This window comes from Falco peregrinus, chromosome 2 (assembly GCF_023634155.1).
Source record: "Falco peregrinus isolate bFalPer1 chromosome 2, bFalPer1.pri, whole genome shotgun sequence".
Taxonomy (NCBI): domain Eukaryota; kingdom Metazoa; phylum Chordata; class Aves; order Falconiformes; family Falconidae; genus Falco; species Falco peregrinus.
Window position 1 is genome coordinate 107,256,300 of NC_073722.1, and position 17,480 is coordinate 107,273,779.

Consider the following 17,480-nt stretch of genomic DNA (forward strand, 5'->3'; position numbering starts at 1 on the left):
GTGGCTGGAGCCTGGACAAGTAGATTGAGCTGACACCGTCTAGATTTATTTTAGCACAGGGCCATTCCCTGCTGCCCACCCCTGAGCTGGGACCAGCCCTGCTCTTTCTGGCCGGGCCGGAGCAGCAGTGCCCGGGCACTCCTCTGCTTCCCGCCACTGAGGCAGCCTGGGGGGCAGTGGTCCCAGCAGTCCCAGGGGAGAGGCACCTCTCCAGGGGTGCTGAGCCTCCTAGGAGCCCTTGCTTCATCCACAGATATTTCACCCTGCACTGAGCTGTAGGAGAGCTATGCAGCTCCCTTCTCACCCCCTGCAAGGCAGGGAGGTGTCTCAATCCCTGGAGAATAGCTTCTAAGTTCCATTTTGGGGCAGTCTTCTGCTTCTGTCCACCAGCAAGGCAGAGCCTGGCCCACAGAGGAGCCCAGCAAGGTTCACCTGGGCCCTTCTCAGCACTGCCAGATATATCTGGAATCCTGGTGCTGCCCCAGAGCTGGCCGCAGATAGGGCTGCCTGGCCTTGCAGGATGGTGGTTGCTGGAACGGGCGTCTGTGGCCATGCGTGACTCGGCCCTGAGTCACCCGCTCCCAGCAGCCTGGTTCCACCGCACCCGGCCCTGACCCACACCAGGGCAGCGTGGGTGTGGAGCTGGCCCTCTCCTCCAGCTCCATTCCACAGCCCGCTGTGTTGCAGGATCAATCCTGCTCCTGAGCTCAGCAGCAGGTGAGTCCTGTGAGCGACACTCAGCCTCATGTTACCTCTTTTGCTCAGGACAAAGCAAGCTGACCTGAACAACCAACTCCCCACCCACAGACCCTGATGCAGCATCAGCCAGGGACTGAGCTCCAGCACCATGGCCCCCCCCTCCAGCACCCTGCGGGGTCCACAGCCCCCACCACCCTCATGCCAGGCAGGTGCGGGCATCCCATGAGCAACAAACTTCCTAAAACCGCACTGTTGAGCAAAACAGAAAGTTTAATGCCTCTTTTGTTCTTCTCTAGTTGTCTCTCAGCTCAGTGCCACCCCACTGGCAGGGGCAGGGGGGGGGGGGGGGCCCTGCTCAACAGCCCCGCAGCTGGCAGGGCTGCCTGGCAATCCTCCAGCCAAGGCTCTGTTCGGAGGCTGCGAGGAGACTTCTTCATCCCGGTCGGGCTCATCCTCAGCCCTCAAATCCACAGGATGCTGCAGTCCGGGCTCCTGCCGGTTGCTCAGGGCACAGGTCCGGCTCTGACATCCAAGATTGCGGTGATGAGAAGCGAGTGGCTACATTCAACAGTTCTTCAACTGGCAGCTTTAGCTACTAGAGAAGAACATAAAGCTTGCCACTGAAGAACTGGTGCTGGTTAGCCAGGAGCGGGGCGGCAGGGCAGCACCTAGGAAGGGAACACAGACATCAGAGCCAGGATCCAACCGTGCTGAGCTGAGACGTCACCCGCAGCAGCCACCCCGAGCAGCAGAGCTGCTCCTCTCCCCCACCTCAGCACCAAGTCCTGATCCACCGCCTTGTCATTCCCCCCGCCCTGGAAGCTTCTTGGGGCTGAGAACCCCCTGAATCCTCCCCTCCCACACCCCAGGGGATCCAGAAGCAGCTCTTCCCACTCTCCCCAAGCAGGTGGTACATGAGCTCCAGCCAACCCTAAAACGCCGGGCATGGAAAATCAAGGCCGTTTCAGCCAGAAAATAAAAAAGATAAGGCAAGCGGCTCCGGTGGGGACCGGCGGCAGGGAGGCTCCCGCAGTTAGGGGTTCAGGCACTCCCTGGCTGCTCACCTCGGGCATCCGTGCTGGCAGGGTCCCACCTGGCCGGGGGCCAGCGGCCGCCTGCCGGGGAAGACACTTTGTCAGGCGGCTGCTGCCAAGCCACCAGCGCCAGAGGAATTTGGGGGAGCGCAGCCTGTTTTCTGTGTCATTTTGTCGGAGAAGGCCGCCGCCAAGCCTGGGGTTGGTGGGGGATCCTGCTGCTTTTCCCTCCACCCAAAGAAAAATATCCCTTTTCCACACCGCCAAGCATTTCAGCTGCCGGGATCGAGTTCTGGGAAATCTCCCCAGGCGTCCAGCCCTGCCGGGGGGGGGGGTGGGACGGGACGGACAGACAGCCCTGGGAATCGCCCCCCCTGGCCGGCCACCCCAGAGCATCCTCCCACCAGCGTCACCCCAAAGGCACTGGAGATCCCGGTGGCCCCGGGCGGAGGGAAGGCCCCGGTGGGTGTCCCGGCGGGGGTTCCCGGTGCGGGGCCGGTGGCCGGGGCGCAGCGGCGGGGCCCGGGGATGCCGAGCATTCCTGGCGTGCCGGGTACATCTGGTCCGGATTCCAGCGAGCGGGTCCCGGCCCTGCTCCACCCCCGCCGGCCCGTGAATCAGCACCCGCCGCTGAGCCACCGGCCCCGCCAGCACCGGGGGGAGGGGGGGCGCCCTGCCGGCACCGGGGGCTGATGGGGGGGGGGGGGGGCCTCTGCCCGTAACAGGCCCCCACCATCCCCCTCACCGGCACAGACAGACCCCACCGGCACCCACAAGGGTCCCGGTGGGAGCTCGCCCGCTGTAAAACCCGCCGTATGCCCATCGGGTGCCCCCCTCACGGTAACGGGGTCACCCCCCCGCTCCAATGTCTCCCCTCTCGGTAACATCGGGTGCCCTCCCCCGCTAACGGAGGCGGCTCCCGCCGCCGCACCACCGTAAAGCCGGGCCCTTTGCTTCCCCCGGGGCACCCCGCCGCCCTCCCGCCCCCTCGGCTGCCCGGGATGCTCCGGTTCCTACCCACGGCGGGGAGCGGCTTCGGGTCAAAGTCTGCCCAGCCCGGTCCCGGAGTGAAGGTCACCCCCGGGGCGCCACCGCCCGTCGCGGGCCGGCCCCGCCCGCGGCCCCGCCCGCCCCACCGGGACCCCCCGGAGCGGGGACCGCGCCCGGTCTCGGCCCCAACCCCCTCCCTACCCCGCCCCGCCGCCACCGGGGGCGAGGCCGCCCGGCGCAGGCGGCGCCCGCGGAGCCCCGGGAAGAGCCGCGGCAAGCCGAGCCCCCCGCTCCGCCGTTTCACCCCCGGGAAAGGTGACCTTCCCCGGCGGGACTACGGGGTGCGGAGGGGCCCTCCCCGACCACCGGTAGCCCCCGGCCGCCAGGCTCGGTTACCCTTAGCGCCCGCCCCGGCGCGGCCCCGCCAGACCCACCTGCGCGGCGCGGAGCGGAGCAGCCCCGCTGCGGCGCGACGCGGCCCGGCCCGGCCCGGCCTGACCCGGCCCGGCCCGATGCCGCCGCCTCCCCCCGCGCCGCGCGCGCCGGCTCCCGTCTCGGATCAGCTGGCGGAGTCATGACGCAGCCACCCACCGGCCCCACCCCCAGCCAATCACCTCCCGGCACGGGCGGCGCCCGCCCCGCCCCCGCTGCGCCCGCCTCCGCCACGATCGCTGCTGGCTCCCGCCAATAGCGGTCCAGCACGGCCAGACGCTCGGCCAATGAGAGAGCAAAGCCAGCGCCCTTCCCCGCCCACCCCCAGGGGGCAGCGCTGGGCGCTCCCGTGGCCAACCGGCGGTTGCCTAGGAAACAGTTGGGCCCGCCCCCCGCCGCGTGGCATGCCGGGAGGTGTAGTGCGGCGCGGCGCTCCCGGCATGCCCCGCGTGCTGTGAGTTGGCATTTTCAAGAAGGTGAGGGAGGCGACGGAGGGGGGCAGGGTGGTTCTTAAAGGGCCAGACCCTCCCGGCGAAGCGCGACGCCATTGCGGGGCCGCCCGGTCCGCCCCCTCCCTCCCTCGGGCGGTGCCGCCCGCTCGTCTCGGCGCCGGGGCCGGTGACACAGCCCCGATTCCGAGAAGTTGCTCGAAGTCGGCGGCCAATCAGAAGTGAGCGCTCGCCCTTCTCACCAATCAGCGGACGCGAGGGGCGGGGCCGCGGGAACTCGGCTGACCCCGATGACTTGGCAGCGCCGCGCGATGACTGGACAACTTCTTTAAAGGGGCCGCGCCCTCGCAGGGGCGGGGGGTTTGGCGGGGAGGACCGAGGGCAGGGGGCGGCCCGGCCCGGTAAGCGGGACCCGCCTGCGGGTGAGCCACGGCGCTCCCGGCCCGGGCCCGGCTGGCTGCTGCGGGTCGAGCCGGTTGGGGCTGCGCCGCCCCTTTAAGGACGTTTCCTGCCCTTCGCCCCAGTAACAGCTGATTGCCGCCGGCAGGGGGCGGGCAGCCAATGGGTTACTTCCACGTCCCACCCATGTGACTCCCACGCGCCGGCTGCCGCCGCGCCATGCGGCGCTGCCCGGCGGGAGCCCCCTGCGCCCTTAAAGGGGCCGCGCGGGATCTGGCCGCGGGAGGGTGCCCAGGCAGCTTCCCCCGCGGGCTGCGCCGCATCGACAGCCCCGCGCCGGGCAGGAGGGGTCAGGCACGGCCCGGCAGGCGCCTGCGGGACCCCGCTCGGCTGGCGGGGACCGGGGCTTGCCAGCGCGCGGCCGCTCCCTCCCGGCCCCGCGGCGTGCGGAGACGGCGCCGGGCCCCGCGGCAAGGCGGGCGGGTCGGTCCCGGGGCGCGGCGAGGGGGGGGGGGGGCTGGCCCCGTTGGCGCTGCGCCGGCTACCCCCAGCACTCACCTGCTGGCGGTGGGGTCCACCTTCCGCCGCCCGCCGCAGGGACCCCTTTAAGGCCGGCTGCCTCGTCAGCGCGGCTTGCCCGACTCCAGCTGACAGCCCGGAGCGCCTCTGACGTCACGGTGACCTCAGCCAGCCGCGGCGCCGGCGTCTGCCGCGTCATGCCCCGCCGCCTGCCCATGTATAGGCACCGCGCCCCGGCCTTGCGCAACCCCCCTCCCCTCTCCCCCGGCCTGGCCGCCGCTGGAGGGAGTCAGGCCCCGCGGCCCGGCCCGGCCCCGCTGCAGCAGCCCCGGGGCCTCTCCGGGGGGAGCCGGGGCTCGGCGGGCCGCGTGTCCCCGTGTGTCCCCCGCCCCCCCCGGCCCCGCGCCCCCCAGGCACATGGCGGCGCGGCGGCCGCATGTGACCGCTGTCACCTGACCAACATGGCCGGGGCCCGCGCCGCCCCCGCCCGCCGCGGCTGAGCCCGCCGCCGCCGCCGCCAGGTAACGCGGGGCCGGGGGCCCCCGGGGCGCTGAGGGACCCCCCGCTCCTCCGGGGAGGGGGGAGGGGGGTGAGGGCCCCCGGGGCGAGTCCCTGGCTCTGTCCCTAGCAGCGGGGGCCTTGCGGGGCCTGGGGCCTGGGCACGGTGCCGGCGGCCGCCCCTCCGGTCGTGGGCCCTGGCTTGGCGCTGGGGACGAGCCCCTCGGTGATGGGCATCTCCTCGTGTCGCCCCCCCAGGGCTGCGGAGGTGGCAGCGTGCCCTTTCCCCTATCAGTGGGGTTTCGGGGGTCCCGTCATGTACCCCTGCCCGCTGTGGAGACACACGGCTGCATCCCACGGGCTGCAGAGGTGGCATCGTGTCCCCCCAAAGGTCCCACCACATCCCCCTCCCCTGGCTCTGGGAGTCCACCACGTCCCCCTCCCTGGCTCTGGGGCTGAGGGTCCCATCATGTCCCCCCACACCAGCCCTGGGACTGTAGAGGTCCTGTCACATCCCCCTGCCACCTGCAGAAGTGCCACCACATCCCTCTCCCTGGCTGTGGAGGCGCCATCGTGTGCCCCCCAGCCCTGGGCCTGTCCCCTTTCCCAGTACTTGGGCTGTGCAGGTCCTGCTGTGTCCCCCTCCCTAGCTCTGGGGCTGTGGGAGCCCCACCACGTCCCCCTCCCTGGATGCAGAGGGCCCATCTTGTTACCTCCCCAGCGAGGGCTGGTCCCTTTTAGACCCTCACCCCCACCATACAGTGTCTTTTGACCAAGCTGCTAAACCCGGGGCTTTTTTAACGGGGGCGGCAACGGGGAAGCAGGACTTGCTGCAGGGGTCTGTGGGGGTGGGGGGCAGGGAGGGTGCCACGCTCCTCCGCTCCCTCACAGCCTCTCTGGGACACCTTTCTTCTAGCAGAAGCCAACATGGACAGCTTCCTCCAGAGCGTGGAGAAGGACCTGAACATCGACCGGCGGCAGCTGGCCGCCGCTGCCGAGAGGACCCACGTTACCGCCTTCGTGCCGGTGAAATGGCTGGCGAGCCTCAGGGAGCGCCGTGTGCTGCCCGGCCTGTGCCCGCGCCCGGAGGGGCTGAGCGACATGGAGGTGAGGACATTCCTGCAGCACTCTGTGCAGAAGCTGCCGGTGGGCTGGACCCGGGTAGAAATCCATGGGCTGCGGAAGGACCGGCTGGCATACCCTCTACGGGTGCAGCCCCCCGGCTCCGAGCAGCGCAACGGCACCCCAGAGACCCTGCACGGCTTCATGCAGAGCATCGCCTCTCAGAACTACCGAAACCTGTGGTGCCGGGCTCACTGCCTCTACGTGCGGCCCTACCGGCACGCTGACACGCCGCCCACCGCGCCAGCCCTGGACGTGCTGCGGACCGCCCTGCAGAAGGTTTATGGCTGCCCTGTCCTTCAGGTGGGCAAGAGCGCGCCTGGTGCTTCCCCGGCCAAGGAGAGCATGGCGGCCACCAAGGGGGTGCCCTCCTGCCCCAACGTGCTGCAGGCTGAAGCTCTGCTTGAGTCGGCTGACATGCTGTACGTCATCTACCCTTATGTGCAGTACTGTTTGCATGACATCGTGACTTTCAGCCCGGCCAAGCTCACCAACAGCCATGCCAAAATCCTCTTCCTCCTTTTCCACGTGCTGCAGGCCATGAAGGCTTGTCACCAGGCGGGTCTGGCTTGCGGCCCCTTTTCCCTGCGGGATGTGGCTGTGGATGAGAAGCTGTGCAGCCGGCTCCGTGTGAACTTCAGAGAGTACGAGGGACCGAAGGAGGAGGAAGTGAATCTGGAGGCTGGTCTGGAACAAACAAGTGAGCAAAGCGGCGCTGGCGTGCGAGGCCAGGAGGCGAGGTGCACCGCCTGCCAGAAGGACCTCCGAGACCTGGTGTTACAGTGGGTACATGGGAAGGTCAGCAACTTTGACTACCTTATGCGTCTAAACAGTTTGGCTGGGAGGAGGATGGGAGACCCCAATTACCACCCGGTTCTTCCCTGGGTGGTGGACTTCACTACCAAAAATGGCAAGTTCAGGGACCTGAGGAAATCCAAGTTCCGTCTCAACAAGGGAGACAAGCAGCTGGACTTCACCTATGAGATGACCAAACAGGCGTTTGTTGCTGGTGGGTCAAGCGGGGAGCAGCTCCATGTCCCCCATCACATCTCTGATGTCCTTTCGGATATCACCTACTACGTGTACACGGCTCGGAGGACACCCAAGGCAGTGCTGTGCTGCCACGTGAGGTCCCAGTGGGAGCCCAACGAGTACCCAGCCAGCATGGAGCGCATGCAGAGCTGGACCCCAGATGAGTGCATCCCAGAATTTTACACAGACCCCTCCATCTTCCAATCCATCCATCCAGACATGCCCGACCTGGACGTGCCGTCTTGGTGTAGCTCCTATGAGGAGTTCATTGAAGTCCACCGCATGCTGCTTGAGAGCCAGGAGGTGTCTCAGGACCTCCACCACTGGATTGATCTCACTTTTGGGTACAAGCTGCTGGGGAAGGATGCTGTCAAGGAGAAGAACGTCTGCCTCCATCTAGTAGACAACCACACGCATCTGACGACGTACGGGGTTGTGCAGCTTTTTGACCAGCCGCACCCCAGGCGCATGGTGGGACCTGCCTACACACCTGCTGAAGCTCCAGCTATTGCCCGGCCTCTTCTCCAGAACATCCGGGAGACCGTGTTTTTGGAGGATATCCAAGGACAGGTGATGGATGCAGTTAATGGGCTGGTCCTGGAGGCTACTCCCAGTGAAACCACCTGGTCTGGGGAGAAATGTGCTCCTGGTGAGGATGATTTGGAGCAAGGTACAGAAGCCCTGGATTCGATTTCTGCTACTAGTAGAGCTGCTGATCAGCCCTGTGCCACTGTGCCTTCAGCACAACCCTCCACCCTCCCTGCTTATGGCACCGAGGGCAAGACCTCAGGTGTCCGACCTCTCCGTCGGAGCAAGGCAGGCGCTCTGGATCAGGCTGACATGAAGATCACACTTCCCGAAGGCTTCAATCCACTCCAGGCCCTGGAAGAGCTGGAGAAACTGGACAATTTCTTGGTTAAAGGCTTAAGCAGTGAGATGCAGCTGATGGAGCAGCCGTGGGAAGAGCCACCCCTGGGTATCTCAGACCTCTTCCAGAGGGACATGCAAGCTTTGGGCATTCTGGTAGCTGAGATTATATTTGCACCAAGAATTCGTCCTTCAAAGCCTGACGCATCCCTGCTGGAGCGGTTCCTGATGGTGCGTAATCTGTGTCGCTACCACCCCAAGGAGATACCAGCCCCGCTCCAGCACGTGCTGCATGTCCTGTTGCAGCTGAGCGTGCCGGTGGAGAACCTTCTGAAGACCAGGCTGGGCAAGGGCGCGGTGCAGTTGTTTGAATACAAACCCATCTCCCAGGGCCTCCCCCCACCCTGTCCCACACAGCTCCTCAGCCCCTTCAGCTCCATTGTCCCCTTCCCCACATATTTCCCGGCCCTGCACAAATTCATTTTCACCTATCAGGCAAAGAAGATAGACGATGAAGGTCAGGGCCGGGAACTTGTTTTCCAGCTGTGGCAGCAGCTGGAGGGGATCCTTTCTGAAATCACTCCTGAAGGCTTGGAGATTCTTCTGCCTTTCATATTATCTCTCATGTCTGAGGAGAATACTGCCGTCTACGCAGCATGGTATCTCTTTGAACCTATAGCTAAATCCCTAGGTCCGAAGAATGCCAATAAATACTTGCTCAAGCCATTGATCGGGGCGTACGAGACCCCCTGCTACCGCCACGGCAGGTTCTACCTCTACACAGACTGCTTCGTCGCCCAGTTGATAGTGCGCCTGGGGCTGCAGTCCTTCCTCCTGAACCTGCTGCCGCACATCCTGCAGATCCTCGTTGGCATCGAGAGCTCACGGGAGGAGAGCAAGTCCCTCCTTGGCACAGCTGAAGATGATGAAAGTGGAGGAGAAAGCCCAGTGTCGTGTGTGTTTGGGGAGGAGATCAAAATGGACGTGGAGCACAGCTCCGCTGCACTCGACCTCCTCGACTACACCTCTGGTGTCAGCTTCCACGACCAAGCCTACCTGCCCGAGAGTGAGGACTTCCAGAGCGGCCTCTATGTCGGGGAGTCCCTGCAGCCTCAGGAGCAGGAATCACTCAGCCTCGGGCGGCTGAGCGACAAGAGCAGCGCCAGCGAGGTGTCCCTGGGAGAGGACAGACCTGTGGATGGCGATTCCCAGAAGGACAAGAGCAGCTTGAAGTCGATGGACAGCAGCCAGGACCTGAAACAGAGCGAGGACGAGGAGGAGGAGGAAGAGGAACGTGATGAAGAGGAGCAAGATGATGCTGCAGTTGATGCAGAGCTGACAGTGGCTGTGGAGGCTGGTGCCTCTGTGGATGTCACACTGGCTGATGACAGCAGCGAGCCAGAGGATGGGGAGGGAGAGGAGCTGCCGGATCACTCTGATGACAAAGAGCAGACGATACTCCTGGGTAAGACCCTGCTAGTGCTGAGCCTTTCTGCCGAGCGTGGCGAACGCCTGGTACAGCCATCAGTGGGAGAAGGGGAGAGCCTGGGGAGAAGTTGGTCCACTTTGGGGGTGCCTATGGTCCCAGCTTGGGGACAGCGATGAAATCGGTGTCAAAAGCCAAGTCTCCACTGAAGCGTGTGGATCTGAGGCCCTGGGAGCTGCAGGGCAGGCAGGGTCTGGGCAGCAGCTGGGTGATTGCTAATCTGCGCTGTGCTGGGCTCTGTCCTTGTGACTGTTCTTGTTTTGCAGACACAGCCTGTAAGATGGTGAGGTGGCTCTCAGCCAAGCTGGGCCCTACTGTCACGTCCCGTTTCATCGCCAGGAACCTGCTCCGTCTGCTCACGTCCTGCTACATTGGTAATGTCTGCTCCTCGGACCCCTGGGGTGGGCTGTGCCCCAAACCAGTTCGCTGGGTACCTGGTGGCTTTGGGTGTAGCCTGCTGCTTCAGCTCATGATGTTGTCTCTGGGCAGGGCCTACCAGGCAGCAGTTTGTCCCAAGCAATGATGAGAACAGTCCCCTGAGTACAGGAAATATCTACCAAAAACGGCCGGTGCTGGGAGATCAGGTGTCCAAGCCGGTGCTGGCCTGTCTCGTGCATGTAGCGTACCTGTACGGAGAGCCCGTCCTCACCTACCAGTACCTGCCCTACATCAGCTACCTGGTTAGTATTGCCTTTTCTCCTCTTCTTGCACGTGTTGGGGCAAGAGCTGTGTCCAGGCACAGAAAGAGGACGCACAAAAAATAGTCCAACCTCACCCAGGAGCCTCCTGCAGAAAAATTGGTGCTTGGTTGAGCTTTTAGCTGGGCCGGCAGGAGCTGAGCAGCTCTGGCTGCGTTGGCCGGGAAAGGCTGTGCCGATGCAGCCCAAAGAGGCACTTTCACCCCCTGCCATGAGCTCCAGACCGCATCCAGTGAGGCGGCTGCGTGCGTGGGCTTTGCTCTTTAGCAAGCCTCCACGCCGTGGGGTGCCTCCTTCCCCTCAGCTGGGGGCTTTCCCTGTCAGACCCATTGCTGGCACGTGTGAAGCCAGAGAAAAAGGTTTTCTGTTTGCTTTGCTGGGTGAGTGTGCTGGACCAGAGCTGGCACGAGGGTGGGATTGTGATAATAGGCTGGCGGAGCAGGTTGGGCTGCTGGGGCATGGCTGGGGCGGGTGTTTTTAGAGGTCTGTGTGGGTAGATAGGGGATGAGCTGGGGAAAGGCTAAAGGAGGTTTTTCAACAATGTATAAAAAATACTGGCAAGACTTACAAACTTTTCAGTTTGAAAATGTGTGTAATGCAGCTGGCTGAAAAAGCAGTTTTTCATTGAAAAAAAACCCACCCTGGGTTTGAATACTTTAAACAGGCTAATTTTTCATATTGCTCCCTTTTTAGTGGTTATAAACACTTTGGTTATGGATTCTTGTTCAAATGAAAAACTTCAATAGCTTTTTGATAATTTAAACATAGAGGAAAAGAGGCCACAGCTGTTCATTTAAAGAAAACAAAAAGGCATTGTCAGTTTTTCCAGTGTTGAAGGGGAGATTTTTCAGGAGAAAAAATCCCATTTTTCAGCAAAATCGTTCTCCACCCAGTTGCAATCATAGCTCCAGCTGTTCTGCTTCGCTTTACTAAACTTATTGCTTGGGGGCACTGGGGGGATTAATACCCCTGTGAACAGCATTTGGCAACCTGATATTAAAGCGATGAAACTGGTGGGTCACAAATAGGCTAAAGTCAATCCTTCTTGCAGGATTTGGCAGAGTGGATATTTTGTGAGAGGAAGGGCCTCTGTGATGAGCTGGAAGATGGCAGGTGTACAAGAAATACAGCGGAAACTGGGAATTGTTTGTGGTTTTCTGTTATTGGCTCTCTTTTCTTGGGTGTTTGATTTGTCTAGGAGTTAGGAAATAGGACAATCTAGAAAGAAATCTTCTAGCGTTGCTGCTGATGTTGTTAACTCTTTGGCATCGCTGTAGCCACCATGAGTATGTTGTCAGCAGAAAAGGATGTGCTCTTCTGCCTCATGAAATTACTAGCAGCTGGATTTCTAGAAGTCAGCAGCAGATTTGCCCATAATTTGTGCTTGGATATTTCATGCAAGGATTGTTCCTTTGCAATCTGTGCATCCAGGCTCAACACGGCATGGGATGAAGGCATTGATTCCGGCTTTAAATTGTGTGTATGTAATAGGTTTCTCCTCTTCCTCTGATGGCAAATGGTGCTCTGAGTGGTCCAGGTTGTTGATGGTCTGGGGCAGCCCAGGGTTGTCTCTTTCCCCTCCGAGTTTCCCAGGTGTGGGAGCATCCTGCAGGGAGAAGCCCCCCAGAGGACGGCTGTGAGTTTGGGGATGTCATGCCCCATTCTCTGCAGGCTCATCTCTCACACTGACATCTGTCCCGTTAGGTTCCAGTTTTATCCCTTGAGTGTCAGACGTGAGTTGCTGTTGAGACTCAGTGCTCAGGTTCCTCTCCTGGGGGCTGTGACCAGCACTAGTGTGCTGGATTTTGAGACTGAGCTCGGGTGATCCTGGGATCACCCTTGATGTGTCCCACTGGGAAGATGGTGGCCCTGGGTACTGAAGGACACTTTTTGCAGGTTGCGCCCAGTGGTGGGTCTGGTGGTGGCCGGCTGAACAGTCGGAAGGAGGCAGGGCTCCTGGCTGCTGTGACACTGACTCAGAAGATCGTAGTGTGTCTCTCGGACACCACGCTGATGGACATTCTCCCCAAGATCAGCCAGGAGGTGCTGCTCCCGGTGCTGGGCTTCCTCACTTCGCTGGCCGTTGGGTAAGCGCTGCAGTCTGCTGTGCCAGGATCAGCACAACTCAAAGTCGGGGATGTGGAAATGGTTCTGTGAGGACTTTAATGTTCTTGGGGTTGTGGGGCTGCTCCTGCCCTGCCGTGCACCTTCTTGTGCTGGTGTGCATCATGCACGTGGAGCTTGTGCTGCTCGAGACTTTCTGATAACACAGGCAAGGCAGGAAGCGTGAAGCAGAGGAGGGGGAAAAAGGGATATATGGAGAACAAGCTGGTAACAGATGTCCTCTTCAGTTTCCCCAGTGGTGCCCAGGCCCGTATTGTCCTGTGTGTTAAGACTATCAGCCTAATTGCCTTGATCTGCCTGCGGATTGGGCAGGAGATGGTGCAACAGCATTTGAGTGACACAGTGAGAAACTTCTTTGGGGCGTTCTCACTGCTGCAGGAGCTGCAAGACCAGGTCAGTGATGTGGGAGCGGTCCTCCTGCCAACCCCCAGCACCCAGATGCAGGAATGTGGTGGGCATACCTGCATATGCCGGTGCTGGTGTTGACAGCATCCAGCCCAGGCTGCATTTGTGTAATTAATTATGTGGTGACAGCATCTGGTCTTGGCTGTCTTTCTGTTTTCTCTTGCCCAGGGGTTGACAGCGGAGTCACTGAGCAGCTGTGAGGTGCCAGTGATGGAGGTGCCCCTTTCGGATGGGAAGCGGTTGGCCCTGGATCCGGCTGTGCTGATGGAGTTACAGAAGGTGTTTAACCCTGAGATGGCCTACATCACCTACATCCCCTTCTCTTGCTTGCTAGGTATGGCTTGGCCACCCTCTCCCAGGATCTGTGAGAGCTCCACGTGCTGGACCTGAAGTGGGGAGAAGTCAGAGGGCGTAGGGGCTGCCAGGGGAAACCCACAGCTTCTGGCTGTGGCTTGGTCTGCTCATTGGGTCGGGAGCCCGCTGGGCTTCAGGCTGCTTTGGCTGGGAGCAGCATGTGGCTGGCTTCTGGGGGACATTGTGTTCACAACGCTGTGCTGACCCTTGTTCTGTTGTTGATGGTGGGGGGTGATGATGGGGAAATTCCTTCCCTCGAAGCCACGTTCTCTCCCTCCAGGTGATGTTATCCGGACAGTTGTGCCCAACCACTTGCTGGTTGAGAAGCTGGCCAGCCTCTACCTGGAGAATGTGAACCCCAAGAGCCTGCAGGTCGTTAGCCTGGAGCAAACACCGAGTGCGGTGGGCTCAGAGCAAGAGACGCGAAGGACCGAGCCCTTCTCCAGCCACCACGAGGACAGTCACTCTGGTACTTTTGGGAGCGTGCTGGTAGGGAACCGCATCCAGGTCCCTGTGGACACACAGCGCGAGGGTCTTGGCTTACTTTGCCTCAGTGCTGGCACTGATGGCTTTATTCCCAGCTCATCCAGCGAGGAGAACGCCCTGAAGCATGACCTTCCTCGCAGCACCCACATGCTGTGTGGGAACTGGCTGGCCTACTGGCAGTATGAGATTGGGGTGAGCCAACACGACCCTCGCTTCCACTTCCACCAGATCAAGCTGCAGAGTTTCTCAGGGCATTCAGGGGCCATCAAGTGTGTGGCACCGCTCAGCAGTGAGGACTTCTTTCTTAGTGGCAGCAAGGACAAAACTGTCCGCCTTTGGCCCTTGTACAACTACGGGGATGGCACCAGTGAGGTTCCACCACGGTTCACGTATGCTGAGCACAAAAAGTCAGTTTTCTATGTGAGCCAGCTGGAGGCATCGCAGCACGTGGTGAGCTGTGATGGGACCGTACACATCTGGGACCAGTTCACAGGTAAGAAGGGAAAGGGTGAGGGCTGGCTGGAGTGAACTGGTCCAGCTCTTAAAGACAGAGGGGCCATACTGAGTTTTGATGGTTCCTGTTAAAAAACCACTGCAAAACTGGAGATTTGCTGTGTACCTTCTCCAGACATCTACTGACATAATATCTCTGTCATGTTTTCACAGGCAAACTTCTCCGGACTTTTGATGAATTAGACAGCAAAGTCCCCATCACAGCTGTGACCACCATGCCACCTCCCTATCACAGCATCTCTGTGGCCAGCGCAGATTCTGTGCTGCGGTTCATCGATCACAGGAAGCCAGGGCTACAGGTAGGGAGCCTGGTGCTCTGCAAGCCACCCTCCTCCATCCGTGTGCTTAATGGTGGGGTCACAGCTGGCCCCAAAGCCAGCTGTGATGACTCCACAGAAGCCAGCCAGACCCCAGGGTCTCTTGTCCCCTAAATGCCGATCCCCTGATCTTCATCCCCTAATAGCTGGACACTCTCTTTTGCAGCACGAGTTTCGCCTGGCCAGTGGGGTGAGCGCTGGGCTCATCCGCTGCTTGGCCGTCAGTCCTAACGGGCGCAGCGTTATGGCTGGCTTTTCCTCTGGTTTCATTGTGCTGCTGGACACCAGGACAGGACTCATCATGCGGGGGTGGCCTGCCCACGAGGGAGACATCCTGCAGATCAAGGTGAGAGGTTCAGCTGGGATCAGGGTGGGGGGCTGCTTTGTGTGCCTCACCGATCCTCTGGGGTTGTGTGGAGCATCCTTCTGGCATGCGCTGCTTGGCAGGGCTCGTCTGCTGCATCCTCTGCACGTTCTTTCTTCCCTTGCTGTGTCCCCAGGAGGCTGCTCAAGCGCTCCTGCCCTGTGGTTAGTGCTGCAGGCGGCTGTTCCTAGTCTGACCTGTGCTGAATGGACATCAGCCCTCCCAGGTGTCAGTCCTTGCCAAGCAGGTCTGCAGCAGGGGCAGGGAGCAGCCACGTCTCCTGTGAAGAAGCTTTCTCTGCAGGGCTCTCGGCCCCCTTGGGAGAGTGTCGCTCTAATGAATAACTCTTGTCCATATTTACCCACCCTCAGGGAGCAGCGCTGGGGCTCCAGTGGCCTTGACCCAAATGCAGGTTAAACAAATTTCAGTGGTGTAGATTGTTTACCCTCTCACTAGCTCTGCTAATAAGCAGCTCCAGGATTCTCCTACCCTCAGCAGTATTTTCTACTGTGAGAGAGCCTCCCAATTCCTTTTCCTGAGAAGGGAAATAATTTGGCAGGTAGTTTAATGGAGGGGGAGACTGTACGATAATCCCTTTACCCACTGCGGTAGTAACATGATGAATTAGTTGTATCAGGTATCAGGATGTTGTTGAGAAAAGGCACAGCCCGTCTCTTGGAGGATAGCACTACAAGAGGTTGCCAGCTACTGGAGAGTGCTGTGGTTTGCAGTGTCTACCTGGATGCCTTGTTAATACTGCCCAGTGCCATCAGTTCCTCAGAAATGGCTGGGACTGTTCCAAGGGATTGCACTGTGACTGTTGGATTACTGGCAGCTACCTGCTAATCTCATTTGTGGGATGAGGGTGGAAGTTTTTACCGTAGCGGTGTTGGTTCACTGGCCTTTCCTTTCCTGCAGGCTGCGGAGGGCAATGTGCTCATCAGCTCCTCTTCGGATCATTCCCTGACTGTCTGGAAGGAACTGGAGCAGAAACCTTTGCACCACTACAAATCTGCATCTGAACCCATCCACACATTTGACCTCTATGGCAACGAAGTGGTCACTGGCACTGTGGCCAACAAGATTGGTGTCTACTCCATGCTGGAGTCCTCAGCGCTGCCCATCAGCACGACCAAGCTGAGCTCAGAGAATTTTCGGGGTACACTGACCAGCCTGGCGGTGCTGCCCACAAAATGCCATCTCCTGCTGGGCTCGGACAATGGCATCATACGCCTCCTGGCATAGTGACCTCTGGCCTAGGAGCTTGTGGCTGTCCCACAGCGCTGATGGCAGAGCTGAAAGCCAGCAGCGTTGCTTACGGAGGAGGCATAGTTAGATGTTTCTGAACAGAGGATGCGGGGGGGGAGGTGTACTTGGTAGTGAGCACTCAGTAAAGCATCTCTAACCTCTTACTGCATCTTTAAAAAGAAAAAAGCCATAACTGAGAAACCTCCACTGCTGCTGGGAGAGATACTGGGCGTTGTAGGTCACTGTCACCCCTGCAGAGAGGCCTGGAGCTTTCCATACCATGTGTGCCTGATCCCCAGGGGACTGTGAGCTGCCCTCCAGAGTAATATGGACCAGAGGTATTCTCCCCCCTTCAGTTAAGGGGTAGGAGGTGCCCCTTGACAAGAACACAACAGTATAGCTACTGCCATCTGCACTTACCCTTCACTCCCACTCTTGAACCACTGAATAGTCTTACTAGGATAGCATAGGCTGGGCCTGGGAACTGCTGCCTCTGGAGCTGCATGGTGCCAGGCATCTCCTCCTCCTGTGGTCTGTATTCAAAGCCCAGAGGATGTACTCTATTAACTTTATGTTCTGCTGGCTGAGTTAGAGCCTGTATGGGGGGAGGAGAGGTTAACTAGAGCACTTCTACTGCCTTACTGGCTCCAGGGCAAAGACTGGAATAGAAGTCAGCCAAGGCACAAACCCCATCTGCTTCGCCTGTTCCTTTAGGAATGGGCTGCTGCAGAGGGACAGTTTGGGATGGGAATGTGACCCTCTAGGGAGCAGTAGGGTAGGGATAGACTGTTGTTGGTTCCTGCATGCTGTGATTCCGTAAGGGGTGAGGAATGCCTTGTGTACTGCGCGCTGGCAGTGTCTCCCAAGAAGTCCTCCTTCTAATCCTGTCCTTGGTGCTGGTCAGACTCATGGGGAAGACAGGACAGCAAAAAGGTGCTCAGTTTTGTCCCCTCCTGCCCTTGTAGGGTGAGAGCCAGCAGGCATGATCCAGCACGGTCTTCTGACCTTCCCTTTGGGACAGCACCATCTGTTCCCACCCCAAAGGCAAGGAGAGCGTTCTTTGGCCCGGCAGTAGGAGCAGTTGCCTCACTTCTGTTGCAGCCCTTTCCCCATCCATCCTTCAGCCTAGTCAGAGCCAGTATCGGGGAGCGGGAAGCTCTTATCTTGGGCAGAGGAGGAGCCTGCTGTGGGTTGTCCTGGGAGGGGAAAGGTCTTTCATCCAGCTGCTGGGCCATCGAAGCCACCTGCAGTTGGGAAGGCTGCCCTTGGCTTCTAGGGAGGGTGGGGAGGCGAGCAGTTGGTCCTTGCTATCCTTCCCTACCCAAGGGGAGCTCTCAGTCCTGTGTTGCCTATTAACCATTTGCAATAGATGTAAATATTTACTTCTAATAAACTCTTTGAAAGATGCAGAGACAGGTGTGTGGGGAAGCTGTGTGCCAGAGGC

The 17,480-nt window shown here is 60.3% G+C and overlaps 1 protein-coding gene and 1 long non-coding RNA gene across 4 annotated transcripts; one reads left to right on the forward strand and one right to left on the reverse strand.

The window, feature by feature from the left end:
* Positions 1–949: 949 nt before the first annotated feature.
* Positions 950–3,294, reverse strand: LOC114012975 (uncharacterized). The gene is made up of 2 exons (XR_008746128.1): positions 3,158–3,294; positions 950–1,367 (listed from the first exon to the last, which is right to left on the reverse strand). It is a non-coding gene; the product is annotated as an uncharacterized LOC114012975 (long non-coding RNA).
* Positions 3,295–4,564: 1,270 nt separating this feature from the next.
* On the forward strand, positions 4,565–17,445 carry WDR81 (WD repeat domain 81). 3 transcript variants are annotated; one of them, XM_055797765.1, is made up of 11 exons: positions 4,565–5,043; positions 5,937–9,506; positions 9,794–9,901; positions 10,017–10,207; positions 12,122–12,312; positions 12,577–12,742; positions 12,923–13,088; positions 13,389–14,087; positions 14,261–14,406; positions 14,591–14,770; positions 15,707–17,445. In XM_055797765.1, exons 2-11 carry the CDS (start codon positions 5,948–5,950, stop codon positions 16,031–16,033), a joined length of 5,733 nt encoding a protein of 1,910 aa, XP_055653740.1. In that variant the 5' UTR covers positions 4,565–5,043; positions 5,937–5,947; the 3' UTR covers positions 16,034–17,445. The 3 variants fall into 3 exon arrangements, with proteins under 3 accessions (XP_055653740.1, XP_055653739.1, XP_055653741.1); XM_055797764.1 differs by having other exon boundaries at positions 5,940–9,506; XM_055797766.1 differs by having other exon boundaries at positions 5,943–9,506.
* Positions 17,446–17,480: the final 35 nt, after the last annotated feature.